The sequence below is a fragment of the Plecotus auritus genome (genome assembly GCF_963455305.1).
Source record: "Plecotus auritus genome assembly, chromosome: 1".
NCBI lineage: Eukaryota > Metazoa > Chordata > Mammalia > Chiroptera > Vespertilionidae > Plecotus > Plecotus auritus.
The window spans coordinates 171,795,428-171,810,723 of NC_137770.1; the positions used below are offsets into that span (position 1 = coordinate 171,795,428).

The 15,296-nt window shown below is 41.4% G+C and overlaps 2 protein-coding genes across 10 annotated transcripts in view; one reads left to right on the forward strand and one right to left on the reverse strand.

Annotated features, from left to right (window-relative positions):
• AIMP1 (aminoacyl tRNA synthetase complex interacting multifunctional protein 1) overlaps window positions 1–2,119 on the reverse strand; it is a 36,345-nt gene extending 34,226 nt beyond the window's left edge. For 2 of the 9 annotated variants that reach the window (XM_080650783.1, XM_080650784.1), the window contains exon 1: window positions 1,855–1,921. Coding sequence is in view for 2 of the 9 variants with exons in the window: in XM_080650781.1 (XP_080506907.1) it covers window positions 1,855–1,856 (2 nt within the window). In the remaining 7 variants the exon portion in view is untranslated. Of the gene's footprint in view, window positions 1–1,854 lie in introns of all 9 variants that reach the window. The other 7 variants (XM_080650781.1, XM_080650785.1, XM_080650779.1 and 4 more) reach the window with 7 other exon arrangements.
• A 32-nt stretch (window positions 2,120–2,151) lies between these two features.
• The window catches only part of TBCK (TBC1 domain containing kinase), a 205,610-nt gene continuing 192,465 nt past the window's right edge, over window positions 2,152–15,296 (forward strand). Inside the window, exons 1-2 of the mRNA XM_080650862.1 lie at window positions 2,152–2,454; window positions 10,813–11,033. Of these exons, the coding sequence (XP_080506988.1) occupies window positions 10,841–11,033 (193 nt within the window). The 5' untranslated portion in view covers window positions 2,152–2,454; window positions 10,813–10,840. The remainder of the gene's footprint in view (window positions 2,455–10,812; window positions 11,034–15,296) is intronic.

A 15,296-nucleotide genomic window follows, 5' to 3' on the forward strand; every position in this document is an offset into this window, starting at 1 on the left:
AAAAAAAGTCACTGTTGATAACTCAATGTTTTCTTATCACTTAGTCACATCTGTATCATTTATTGAAAGACCTCTTTTAATATTATTGTTAAAATCCACATTCGAGGATATGTTTTTCATGGATTCTAGAGAGAGAAAGGGAAATGGAGAGAGTGAGAAACATCAATAGTTGCCGCAGCGTCAACAGGGAAGGAACCACAACCTGGGTATGTGCCCTGACCTGGAATAGAACTGTTAGGTAGGAAGTTAGACGAGAGGCTGGGGTGGGGCCTACCCTGGGGTCCTGAGAGGGGTCAGACCAACATTGCCTTCAGACTGCCACTGTATGACACACTGCAATTCATTTTTAAAAAGGCTTTCCCAAGTCTAATTTAAAAAAAAAAATTAACTCACCATTCATTAATACTCTTACATATCAAAATTAAAAACACTAAGAATATGTCCAGCAGGTGCGGCTTAGAGGTTGAGCATGGACTTATGAACCAGGAGGTCATGGTTCAATTCCGGGTCAAGGCACATATGCCTAGGTTTTGGGCTGGATGCTCTGCAGGGAGTGAACAGGAGGCAGCTGATCAATGATTCTCTCATCATTGATGTTTCTCTCTCTCTCCCTCCCCGTTTCCTCTCTGAAAGCAATAAAAACACTAAGAATACGATTGGCTATTTCTTACCAGCCCTCCTCAAGCCACCATCATGTCTCCCTGAATTGCTGCACAAGCCTCCTAATGATCTTTCCTCCATCCTGCACCCCCTTCAGTCTATCTGATAATAGCAGCCAGTGAGATCTTTTTAAAAATGAAGTCAGGCCATAGCTGGTTTGGCTCAGTGGATAGAGCGTCAGCCTGCAGACTGAAGGGTCCCCTGTTCGATTCCAGTCAAGGGCACATGCCCGGGTTGTGGTCTCCATCCCCAGTAGGGGGCATGCAGGAGGCGGCCTATCAATGATTCTCATCATTGATGTTTCTATCTTTCTCTCCCTCTCCCTCTCTGAAATCAATAAAAATATTTAAAAAATAAAATAAATAAAAATGAAGTCAGATTCTAGCACTCCACTGCTCCAAACCTGCCAATGGCTTAGATGCCCTCAAGATCCTTCAATGACCTGCTCCTGCTGTCCCTGATTTTTGTCTCCAGCTTTAACAACTTCACTCAACTCTGACCCACAAGATTTTTGCTGTTCAGGCCAGTTTCTGCTTCATTGCTTTTGCAATGGCTGGTCGCTCTGCCTGAATGCACTTCACCAAGATTTCTGCATTGTTAATTCTCTCACCTCTGTCCGCTCTCTGCTGTAGGATAGTCACTCACTTTTTCAATAAGACCTTCCCTGGCCACACTAAAATTTCAATCGTTATCTTCCTTCTCGGCTTTATTTTGCTCTTCAGCGATCATTACAACTTAAAATATGGTGTGTTTTTCGTAACTTTGTTTAGCACTTGTCCTCCTCAATAAAATGTTAAGTTCGGGGAGGCATGAATTTTGGTCTGTTTTGTTCATTGCTCTTTTCCCAGTGCCTGGAACATAGTGGGCGCTCAATAAATGAATGAATTCCTGTCTGCCCCCCACGTCACCAAGCCCGCTCACAGCCCTTTGACACACACAAGCGCGCACTAAAATAAACATGTTTGTGCATATACGAACACATCGTTTCCCTCGGCCCCGCATCCCATTTCTCAATCTGGCTCCTTCAGAACGCTCCCAGCTCTTCCCTACTTCCTCCTGCCCAGATGGGTGTTTGTGAGAGCGGACTTCCCACTCGTACCCGCAGGCCAGCTCTCATCTCCCGAGGGCAGGTTAGGGAAGGGGGACCCTACGGTCGCAATCTGCCCACTCCAGACCCCCGCAGACGTCACTCACATGAATCAGCGGACCGGGAACCTGGTCGGCCTGAGCCGGGAGCTGGAAGCCTCCCTCATGCGACGGCAGCAAGAAAGGACCCTACGAGGTGTCCCAACAAAACGCCTGAGCGACCCACGGATTCGCCTTCCAATCTGTGGTCCCCTCCCTGTGTGCAGCCACGCCACGCTTCCGGTATGCCATGCAGCACGCCAACCCCCTGGACCTCTTCCTTGGTCGCGTTTTCTCGTTCCGTTGGGCAAGGGGCAAGACGCCGGACGTCGGGGTCTTTCGTCAATGGCGTGGCGCGGAGGCTGTGAGGTCAGAGGAAACGACCGCGCCAAGTGGAGGGTGTGGGGAGACTGGGACCTGTCAGTGTGAGGGACGGGCTCGCGCTTCGCCCGGGTTCTGAGCCGGGGACCTCCGCTGACTTTGCACGCAGGCAACGGACCGTCTGAGCTGCGGGCGCTCCGGGGCGGCCCCTTTTGTAGCAGCACCTGAAATGCAGGGTCCGGTGCACTAAGCAGTAGCCGCGACACCAGCCACAGATACAGCCCTGGGACCCTGTGTAGAAGCTCCATTCCCTTGTCTTTGTATCCGCCTGCGTTCCCAGACTCTGAGGCAGGTATTGGGGTTTCCCACTTGTATTTGTGGTAATGGGTGGGGCTGTGAAGCCTGGCAGGTGCGGCGAGTGGCCCCGCCTACCCGCATCTCACCTCAGCTGTTTCCCCCCCACTAGCATTCTTCCATTCACCAAGTGAGAAAATCTCTGTGTGTATTTTTTATGCACGACCCTAAGAGGTATTTAAAGCAAAACACCGATGACATGTTTTGTGCTAACGTGTGTTTCTGAATAATTTGCATTTTCTTCATTTGGTTATTTGATTTTTAGGTGTCTAAGTGATAGAGGCATCTAATTGTAATCAAATATTATAGAAGGACTGCATAATAAAATGCAACAGTTTAGTGTCTCCCTTTCTCCCCTCAGTCCTATTCTTCAGAAATAACCACTTTTAACCTCACCTAATTTTAGGTTTGAATGTTGCATACTTAGTTAAACTACTAATTCTTTTTTTTTTAATTGACTTCTTAAGATAGTCCACATCATCCACAAACGTCTCTTCTACAAATTTGTGAATAGTTATTACAATATTTAGTTTTCATATTGATTAGTTCTAAGTAAATGTAAACTCAATTTTTTTCACATCAGTTTTCAAAAATATATTGTGGCTCCTTATTTGGTAAAATAAGAAAAGTAGCGACTCTAGTTTATCCTGTACCACTTCAGAAACCAAATCTGCTCCTACCTTCTCTTAGCTGGACCTTTACTTACAGGCTGTCAGAAGATTTGTCATATTAACATCAAATTGACTCTTTTTTACTTCCTCTACAATGACAAAAAATTATCATATTTAAGTGTGCTTTATTTTTTGGACCATGTGCTTCTTACATGGTTTTTAACCCCTCCACATTTTCACAAAGGACTTACTGATTTCTTTTGAGGAAGAGATGCATATGCTTTCATCACCTAGTCCTTCCATCTTGTACTTTCTTCACCACGTATTCTCATTCTTTGTATGAGAAGCTACCATTTCATTTCTGTGCTTGAAGATGTTTCCCTTGGATCCCAATCACTTTCTGTTTAATTTGAATAGATGCTATTCTAGTCCTTCTGTGCAGTTTCTTTCCTGGGTTACATTCATTGAACTCTTGAGTAAGTAGCAATGACTTTTAACCCAACATCTTCTATTATTTGGTTTTCTCCTCTAAAGAAATTTATTTATAAAAGGTATGTGGATGGTAATTTTATTTGTATTTGTGTAGCTGTACATTATCATATTGCTGTTATGGTTGATAGTTTTGCTGAGTATAGAAACCATATCTTCCAAGACTTCACCATCTTCTAACCTCCAGTGTTGCTCATGAGAAGATGCAAATGTCAATCTGATCTTAATTTGTTGGTGCCAGAATTATTTGTTTGCTCTCAGAAATTATTAAAATTTTTAGTTATGCCTGATGTTTTGAAAATTTTTTATGATATATCTTTTTCTTAAGTATATTTTTATTGATTTTAGAGAAGAGGGAGAGAGAAATAGAAACATCAGTGATGAGAGAGAATCATTGATCCGCTGCCTCCTGCACACCCTGTACTGGGGATTGAGCCTGCAACCCGGGCATGTGTCCTGACAGGAAATGGAATCATTACCTTCATGTTCATAGGCCGATGCTCAACCACTGAACCACACCAGCTGGGTTATTATGATATATCTTGGTGTGAATTTATTCTCCTTGCAATGAACTCATTCAAAGGTGCTAGAATAAATAACTCAGTGTGAGTCATTTTTCATTTATCCTCCTTGAAATGATAAGACCTGTTCATTTTAAGGTTTATGTTTCCCTTCATCTATGGGGAATTTTCCCCTATTGTATTTTATTTTTACTCTCCATAGTTTTTCCCTGTTCTTTTTTTTTTGAAACCCATTAAAGTAATTCTTTGCTTGATTCACATGTCTATTATCTTGTATGCTTTTATCTATTTGCCTTTTTACTCTGTGTTCTAAGCACATGTAATTTGGTAATCACATCAAGCGCTCATTTAATTATTCCTTTCTCATGTTTTCTCACTTTTCTTTGTTTATTTTTTTGCTTTTTATTATCAGATGAAATCCTATCTAATAAAGAGGGAATATGCTAATTGACCATCACTCTGTCACAAAGATGGCTGTACCCACAGCTGAGGCCAAGTTCCCATAAGGAGCCTTAATGAGCAATCAGCAGGGACCAGAGGCTACGCCCTTCCCGCCCCCATGGTGCTTTACAGGGAATTTCATGCTGTGTCCCCCACCTGGCGGGGCTTGTTGGAGGACCTCAAGGCATGCCCCCCACCCCGGTCTGGGCTGGGGGACCTCAGGCCACGCCCCCCATCCTAGCACCAGGCCAGGGGACCTGAGGCTACGCCCCCTGCCCGGCAGGACTTGACAAGGGTGGGACTGGCCTGGTCTGGATCTAGCCCAATGCGGGGGGGCCGGGTCTGGGTCTCAGGCGATTTTGAGGTGCATGTGGGTGGGCAGGGACTTGACTCTGGGTCCCATGGTGTGCCCCACACTCTGACAAGAGGAAGGTTTTCATATACATTTTACTAATTTTCTTTCATCTCTGACACTTCTACTATAGAGAAAGGGCAAATAGCAATATTAAATTATTTCCTCTAATTAATCCCCTTTTAATGTGCACGAATTTTGTGCACCGCACCGATCACTAGTTTATATATATTAAAGAGTGTCAAATTGTGGTCCATAGTGATTCTACCAATTTTCATTTAGTTTCTTCATATCCTCCTAATATGTACTAGTGGTCTGGTGCATGAATTCTTGCACATTGAAAGTAAATTAATTAAAAGAAATATTTTAGAGAGAGAAACCAAGATGGCAGCATAGGTAAACACCTAAACTGCTGCCTCGCACAACAATTTCAAAACTACAACTAAAAGACAAAATGGACACCATCCAGAACCACAAAAAAGCTCGCTGAGTGGAAATTCTACAACTAGAAGGAAAGAGAAAAGCACATTGAGACTCAGAGGAGCTGCAAAAGGCTGAGGTATGGAGACGCGCGTGAGGGAAGAGGACTGGCGGCTGAGTGCATGGCTGGCTTTCTCAAGCGGGAAGGAGACGGAAGCTCCAGAATGCGCTGAACTCCAGTTCCGGGCGAGACTCTGCGAACCCAGACTCATTGGGGGGAATCTGGACTGTCAGGAAAAGAGAAAGCACACTGAGACTCAGGGAAGCTGCGGAAGGCAGAGGTCCGGAGGCACGTGCGCACAGAGAGAACTGACTGCTGAGTGCGCGGTTGGCTTTCTCAAGCGGGAGGGAGATGGAAGCTCCCAACTGCGCTGAACTCCAGTTCCGGACAAGACTCTGGGAACCCAGACTCATTCAGGGGGAATCTGGACTGTCAGGAAAAGAGAAAAGCACACTGAGACTCGGAAGTTACGGAAGGCAGAGGTCGGGAGGTGTGCGTGCACAGAGAGGACTGATTGCTGAGTGCGCAGTTGGCTTTCTCAAGCGGGAGAAAGATGGAAGCTCCCAACTGCGCTGAACTCCAGTTCCGGACGAGACTCTGGGAACACAGACTCATTCGGGGAGAAACTGGACTGTCTGGCAGCAGGTGAAACTCGAGGGCAGCTTTCTCTCAGAGGTGCTTGCAGTGATTACCGAGGTACACTGAGACCCAGGCGCCTCATAGGGCAGGGCTGACGGGAAGCCAAGTCTGTCTGCTCCACCCTGAGACTCCGCCCTATCCAAGCTGAGCACAGAGGCTTTTGCAATTTTGCAAGTCTTGTCTCATAAGGGTGACTCCAGCACAAAAGTTCTCCCAGTGTAGACACAGCTGATATTCACAGCCAATTGGCCTGGAGGTCAGTTCCTCCCAGTGACACCAACAACAATCAAGACTTAACTACAACAAGGCTGTGCACACAGTCCAAAAAGGGGTGCACCAAGAGTGTCCACCTCAGGTAACTGGGGAGGTTGAGCCACTGGGCCCTATAGGACACCTAGCACACAAAGCTACTCTACCAACTCAGGGAAGCAGTGAAAATGCAGAGACAATGAAACATCACAAATGAAAGAAATGGAGGGAAACAAACGACTGGGTATAGAGTTCAAAACCACGGTTATAAGGTTTTTCAAGAATTTCCTAGAAAAGGCCGATAAATTTAGTGAGACCCTTGAGGATATGAAAAAGGACCAACTAGAAATTAAACATACACTGACTGAAATAAAAAAAAATTATACAGAGATGTAACAGCAGACTAGAGGACTGCAAGAATCAAGTCAAAGATTTGATATACAAAGAAGCAAAAAACACCCAACCGGAAAAGCAAAAAGAAAAAAGAATCCAAAAATTTGAAGGTAGTGTAAGGAGCCTCTGGGACAACCTCAAACGTACCAACATCCGAATTATGGGGGTGCCAGAAGAAGAGAGAGAGCAAGATACTTAAAACCTTTTTGAAGAAATAATGACCAAAAACTTCCCCCACCTGGTGAAAGAAATAGACTTACAAGTTCAGGAAGTGCACAGAACCCCAAATAAAAGGAATCCAAAGAGGACCACACCAAGACACATCATAAAGTGCCAAGAGCAAAAGACAGAGAATATTAAAAGCAGCAAGAGAAAAACAGTTAATTACCTACAAGGGAGGACCCATAAGGTTGTCCGCTGATTTCTCAACAGAAACTATGCAGGCCAAATGGAGTGGGAAGAAATATTCAAAGTGATGAATAGCAAGAACCTACAACCAAGATTACCCAGCAAAGCTATCATTCAGAATCGAAGGTCAGATAAAGAGCTTTACAGATATGAAAAAGCTAAAGGAGTTCATCAACACCAAACCAGTATTATATGAAATGCTGAAAGGTATTCTTTAAGAAGAGGAAGAAGAAGAAAAAGATAAAGATAAAAATTATGAACAACAAATACATATCTATCAACAAGTGAATCTAAAAATCAAGTGAATAAAAAATCTGATGAACAGAATAAACTGGTGAATATAATAGAATCTGGGGCATAGAAAGGGAGTGGACTGACAATTCTCAGGGGGAAAGGGGTGTGGGGGATGCGGGAAGAGACTGGACAAAAATCGTACACCTATGGATGAGGACGGGGGGGGCGAGGTAAGGGCAGATGGTGGGGTGGGAACCAGGTGGAGGGGAGTTATGGGGGGAAAAAAGAGGAACAATTGTAATAATCTAAACAATAAAGATTTATTAAAATTTAAAAAATAAAAATAAAAGAAATATTTTAATATTGCTATTCACCCTTTCTCTATAATAGAAGTGTCAACCAAATTCACAATCAACAATGACAGATTGAAACACATGCATGCGATTGGCACCAGCAAGAGCTTTATGTGTATCACACATGTGCGAGTCAATTTAGCCTTTTATATATACTGGTATATAGAATAATCTTGCTTAATTAGACCTGCTTTGTGATGTAGCTAAAGTTTTTTCAGCCCAGTGAAGCACCCCAACTTCTCTTTCAGGTAATTGTCAGCAACACAGCAGTAAATATCAACGACAAAGCAGATTATTGAAGATCACACAGGGAGAATAAAGGGTAAAATATTTAACTGCAGCAGTGTTTGACTATATTCTGTGCAGTGAGAAAACTTGAAGTCATTTTCAAGGTCCACCATTTCTTTCTTTTCATTCGGGTCAAGTTTCTAAGCTTTCTAAATCTTTGTTTTCTGGCTAATGAAAAGAAAATAGGATTCCACTGAATCTCCTATCTACGTACTCCAGGACTTCTGTGAGGATCAAATGAGATGAGGCATGGGAAAACACTTCACAAACATTTGGTTGAACTGCAATATGTTTACACATGGCTATAAAGTAAGTTGGGTTCCTGAGCTGAAGAAACTCCAAAGAGGCTAGTTCCTAGGGAGAGGAAGCTGGGCGTTACTACATGACGTCATTACCCGGCACCCACAGCGACCGTTTCTGGGCGGGGCTGGGCTGTGGGCCTCATTTTGTGCCATGGGGTCTTGGCAGCATTGGCTGCAGTTTGGTGGGGTGTCACTCCAGGGTGGTGGTGGGGCCTGTGTCCCACTTGGGGGAAGCCTAGTATTGATTTGTGGGCACCAGGTCCGTGGTGCCGTTTCTTTGTAAATGGCCAGTGCACATCACAGCAGCTCCTGTGTTGAGCGGCTGCCCCCCGATGGTCAGTGTGTGTCATAGCAATCGGTCGGAGGGTTGGACACTTAGCATATTAGCCTTTTATATATATAGATTATCAGATTTCTTAATTGTTACTATCTGGCAGATACAAATTTCATGTGGTTGTAATGAACAATTTCCTGAATATTAAAGAGTTATTTATCTTCTCATATATATTGGCAATTATTTTTTATTCTTTTGTGAAATATGTTTTTCCATACCTCCTGTTTTATGTAATGGGTGTAATATCTTCTCAAATCTTCTTAAATATATTAGAGTTGAGTTTTGGATTTTTAAAAAATATATATTTTTATTGATTTCAGAGAGGAAGAGAGAGGGAGAGATAGATACATCAATGATGAGAGAGAGAATCATTGATCAGCTGCCTCCTGCACGCACCCCACTGGGGATTGAGCCCACAACCCAGGCACGTGCCCTTGACCGGAATTGAACCTGGGACCCTTCAGTCCTCAGGCGGACGCTCTATCCACTGAGCCAAATTGGCTAGGGTTGGATTTTTTTTATTTACAGAAGTTATTTTGGTTGCCTCTAGAGCAGATTTTTTTTCTTGGTTTATTTTATTCTTTGCCTTTTGTTCTATAGTTTTTGCTTAGCTATCTAGTGATTCCTGAGCAGTTCATTATTTAAAAATTAAGGAAAGCTGTCTAGGAGCTTTACACATATGGACAGGCTTATTCATTAACATACTCTGTTTTTGGATGGTTGAGTAGATAGCCAGATCTTAACTGGGGTCCTACAAGTTCCAAAATTAAGAGGAGGTCGATTTTGTCTGAATCTGGAGTCTGAATCTTAAGGGTCTGGGCAAACTTTTTGACTATGTTATAGGTTGTAACTTCATCTTTCTGTTTCTTGTGATAGTACTCTTCCATATGCAAAATGCTTCAAAGTAGTTTCTTGAAATCTTTCATCAGCTTGTGTCTCTTTTCTTTTCTCTTTTTGTTATGAGTTTATATATTTGAAAACATTTTCATTCTTTTGATGAAGTTTCTGGGTAGACATATTTACGAGAAGTGGCCTATTACCTTAATTTAGAATTCCAGATTTTTATTGTGAAAGCTGAGAAGGGAAGATTGCAGTGCTTGACCAGTAGAAACTCTTTTTAATGATACACCTGGGCAGGAGGGAAATTTTATTCAGGACCTTTTTTGTTATGGTTGCCTTAATGTAAGTCAGATTGATTTTGGAGCAAGTTTTTTAATCTCCAGGCTGCTCTATTGCACAACTCTGAGGCACCATATGTTTTGGAGTCCATGCTAATAAGACCCCTCAGGATCTACACATGGAACATTTATCTCAAACCTCGAGACAATAACATTTGTCAAGATTCTTAAAGGGACTAAAACAAATCACAAGTAAAACACCTAGCACAAAAATGAAAATTGATTAGTCATTTAAGTAACATAGTGCCTTCTGTTATCTAGTTGAATTTTTACTACTATTAAGAGTCCTTGATTATTTAAAGTGTCTGGTTAGTATCTCTATTTCCTATTTCGTGACTTGCCTCATCTACAAAAAAAAAAAAAAATTCTTGGTAGTCTAGGGTTATTCAAGCTTTAGGTAAAGAGAAGAGCCTTATTGAAATTAATATGCAGTAATGAACTACCTGCAAACTCAATACTGTCAAGCATCATTGAAGAGGAAATGTTCTATCTTTTCCTTTGAATGCTATTGAAAGTGTTTGACTTAGATTTAGAACTGCAATGTAAATTTCTGATTGGTATTTTTTCTTCTTTGATATTATCTTGGAATTTTTAAACTTGACATTTTTTTACTTTGAAGTATTCAGATTAACATTTCTTCCAAGTTATATATTTACTTGAGGCCTGGCCCAAGAAATTCGTGCACGGGTAGAGTCCCTAGACCTGGCCTGTGATCAGGGCCAATTTTCCCTGGCTGCCACCAGCCGGCTCTGCTGCCCGCTTCAGCCTCCACCCAGTTCCCAGTTCACCATTGGGCGATCCTGCCGGCCAGGGGGAGGAACCTAGAGGTTGGCTGACAGGCCCCGAGGGTGATCGGGGCCTGCAGGCTGGGGGCAGCTCCTGTGTTGAGCGTCTGCCCCCTGACAGTGTGCGTCATAGCCAACCAGTCGTTCTGCCGTCCGGTCAATTTGCATATTATGCTTTTATATATATATATATATATATATATATATATATATATATATATATATATATTGTTAATCATGTTTAAGGTGAGAAAACACTGGTTTGATCTATCAAAAAATTCTTTCCTTTTCCAGATTATCTTGGAAGATCTAGGACTCGGAGATGTTTCCCTTGAAGGATGTTGAAATGGGTGCCTTTACCTTCTTTGCCTCTGCTCTACCACATGATGTTTGTGGAAGCAACGGGCTTCCTCTCACACCAAATTCCATCAAAATTTTAGGGCGCTTTCAAATCCTTAAGACCATCACCCATCCAAGACTGTGCCAATATGTGGATATTTCTAGGGGAAAACATGGTGAGTTGTTATTTTTTCTCCATTCTGTGTTCTTTGCTCTGTTACCTTGGTTAGGTTATAAATATACAGTACATGTTTCCATGCGTGCCTTTGCCTTCACTCCAGCCCAAACTCCTGTCAGTCAAAGCTCTAGTCATTTGAGGATTCCTGACTACATTTGAATGATTTATATATATCACAGATCTGAGAACCAGGATTTTTAATTTCCTTTTTCAGGGAATTCACCTATCCTTAAACATATTTATTCATCTCTGTAAGAAGAAAATGAATGTTCTAATGTTAGAAACTTTATACTTTATTGGAATGTATTTTATGACTGAAGGTAATTTGGACTCTCTTTGAATGAAAATGAGTTGCTAATTTTTTTTTTTCCAGAATTGCAATAGCTTTTTCATATAGGATTCCTTGTAGAGAACTGACATAGAAAAGTTTAATCCTATTGGTTAAACAGTTAATGTTTTACCAAGAAGATATTTACTTTCTTTTTAATAGTATAATGGGGTTCTTCCATAGCCCATGTCTTAATCCACTCAGGCTTCTGTAACAAAACACCATAAACTGAGTAGCTTATAAAGAACAAACATTTATTTAGTTCTGGAGTCTGGAAAGTCCAAGATCAAGGCACCAGCAGATCCCATGTCTAGTGAGGCCCATTTCTTCACTGATCGCCATCTTTGTCACTATAACATCACATGGTAGGAGAGACAAGGGAGTTCTCTCAGACCTCTTTTACAAAAGCACTAATCCAATTCATGAAGGCTCTGCACTCATGACCTACTCACCTCCCAAAGGCTCCACCCCAAACACCATCCATTAGGGTTAGATGTCAACCTATGGTTTTTAGGGGGACACAAATGCTCAATCTATAGAACACATAAAGATGCTTATGGTGGCAATATTTTCTTTTTAATAATTTATTTTAGAGAGGGATAGAAGGGGAGAGATAGAGACACACACAGAGAAAAACATCAATTTGTCTTTCCACTTATTTATGCATTCATTGGTTGATTCTTGTATGTGCCATGACCAGGAATCGAACCCATAACGTTGGCTTATCAGGATGGTGTTCTAACCAACTAAGTTACCCGGCCAAGGCCATCGTGGTTGTTGCATTGGCCCGTGGACTGAAAGGTCTTGGGTTCAATTCCGGTCAAGGACACATAATTCGGTTGCAGTCTTGTTCCCCAACCCTGGTTGGGGTGCTTGTGGGAGGCAACCAATGGATGTGTCTCACATCAATGTTTTCCAAGCTCTGTCTCTCCCTCTCCCTTCCACTCTCTTTAAAAATCAATGGGAAAAATAGCCTCAGGTAAACAACAAAATGATAGATATTATTTGAGGCTTTTTATATGATTAAAAAAATTGATATTATCAATTCCTGAATGCCTCAAACACCTGCCCCTCCCCCACCCCATCCCCATACACACACATCCAATTACAAATTACAAATTCTTTAAAGAGTTTTCAATTGTCAGGTTGGCCAAGTTCTAAAACCACTCTAGGAAAGTTTGACAATATACTAGTAGTATGTACTCATTATCATCTGTAACTAGTGACCATAATTAATCTTGTTTTTTTACATCTGCAAATTTAAATATGCCTGTCTTCACCTGTCTTCTCAAACTTTTGCGACTTGCTCAGTCCTTAGAACTTTTTTATTCTTGTATCTTCAGGTGCCCTTTATTCCTTTCCACTATGTCTGGAAGTCTGTTTGGAACTTCAGTTCATGTAACTGGGGTCTTACCCAGTCATCCCTAACTGTCCTCCCCTGCAGGCCTGTCACCCCTAAAAGTCCTCCCCTGCAGGCCTGGTCCCCCTCAACTGCCCTCCCCTGCTGGCCTAGTCACCCCTAACTGCCCTTCCCTGTAGGCCTGGTCCCCCCCAACTGCCCTCCCTTGCAGGCCTGGTCCCTCCCAATTGCCCTCCCTGTTGTCCTGATCGCCCACAACTGCCCTCCCCTGCCGGCCATCTTATGTCCACATGGGGGCGGCCATCTTGTGTGTTGGAGTGATGGTTAATTTGCATATAACTCTTTTATTAGATAGTATTTCTCTGGGGATCACTATTGATGACTTTGCACAGGAACCTTCTTTTTAGTTATCAATATCAGGTAGGAATGGATCCCCTTAGACAGTAATCTCTGTTAGGGCTGAAGCCAGCTCAACAATCTGGGTAGTCCCTTTAGGCCTATCCACCATCTTGCTAGTTACTCTGCTCCCCCTGCTTGCTCTGCTCCTAGATCTCAGCAGCCCTCTCTTCAAGGGTAACATAAGTCATGGATATATATAAAATTTATATAGTTTAAGTTTTGCTGCTTAGAATGAAAATATCAGTGATTATCAAAAGATCAGGGAATTTGATTATCTTGTTTATATTGGCACTACTCATTGTCTTGAAAAATTGTATGTATAAGGACTAAATAACTGAATTGAATATGTATTTATGTAAGGGTCTGTTTGTTCCAAAGCATCCCAGACATTTCAGTTGCATTTAATTCGAAAAATTTGAAAGTTTCTACCCAACAGTCTTTTTTTGTTAATCTTCACCCACGCATTTTCCCCCCATTGATTTTTCTAAAGAGAATGGAAGGTAGGGGAAGTGAAAGAGAGAAACATAGATGTGAGAGAGATACATTGATTGGTTGCCTCCCCCATGAGCCCCCACCAACCAGGGCAGGAATCGAGCCTGCAACTGAGATACGTACATGCCCTTAACAGGAATCAAACCCAGGGCAGAACTCTTCAGTCCGCAGGCCAATGCTCTAATCACTTCACAAACCATCCAGGGCTCAACAATTTTCTTACCGAACAAATAAATTTTTCAGTAATTTAACAACACATGATTTTGGTTTGGACTCCACTTGATTGCCTTATCAAAGAATTTTGTTTTTGGTTTCTTTTTCCCCTTTATTCTATTCTTGCTATGCAAATATCTTACATCTTGTCATTATTCCCTCACTCCCCACCTTCCCCTTTGTATTTGGAGTCACATGTGACATATGGTCTGTTTTGGTAACATTATGTTTTCACATGTTGGATTAGCTCAGAAATCAGGCTTTCACTGTTTTCTATACAATAGATCATTCAAAACAGATTCAAGATGATGTTAATTTCTTGCTAACTCAGCAGGATTAAGTATTTCATCTCAAGAATAGTGGACATTTTATTAAACTTTGAGATCTTTGTTTATAAAAGTAAAGTTGAGGAAAATATCTTTAAAATATAAAAGGCAAAAATAGCATGGAATACTTACACTAACAAATTTAATGTTTTTCTTTTGAGGTTGAAATCTAATCAGTGTTTTGAAGCAGAGTGAAGATTGTAAATTGTAATGCATCCCAGTTTATTTGGAATTTGTTATCCAGAAATATTTTGGTCATTGCTAGTGAAATCATTTTAACTAATAGATTTGAAATTCAGGTAGAGAATAATAGAATCATTGAGGACCAAAACATAATTTATTCTGTATTTCTAGCTGCATATAATTTCAACTGAAGTGTCTATATCAGTTCAGAGTTCCTTCAGAGAAACAGAACCACTAGTATATATATGAAGATATTAATTGGTAGGAATTGGCATATGTGATTTTAGAGGCGGGGTGGGTAAGTCTGAACACTTGGGTGAGAGCTGAGCTATAGTCCGTGGGTGAAATTTCTTCCTTAAAGTAGCTTCTTTTCTGTTCTTGGGGCCTTTACTACTGATTGAATCAGGCTCACCCAGATTATCTAGGACCGTGGTCGGCAAACTGCGGCTCACAAGCCACATGCGGCTCTCTGGTCCCTTGAGTGTGGCTCTTCTACAAAATACCACGGCCTGGGCGAGTCTGTTTTGAAGAAGTGGCGTTAGAAGTTTAAGTTTAAAAAATTTGGCTCTCAAAAGAAATTTCAATCGTTGTACTGTTGAAATTTGGCTCTGTTGACTAATGAGTTTGCTGACCACTGAAGGATAATCTTTCTTACTTAAAGTAAACTTATTATAGATTTTGATCACATATAAAATACCTTCATGGTAACACCTAAATTTGAATAACTGGAGGCTGCAGCCTAGCTATGTTGACTCAGAAAAAATGTAATGAGTTAGTCTCAATTTTTACTGTGAATAAAAAAAGAATGATGCAGTAACTATATTCTAATAACCTTTCAGATTACCTGAACACATTTACAAATTTCCTTTTTGTTAAAAAATTATTTAATTTTTCTTTTAATCCTCTACTTATTCAACTCTTCTATTATTTTTTTTTGCTTAATGTTGTGCTCTCTTCAAT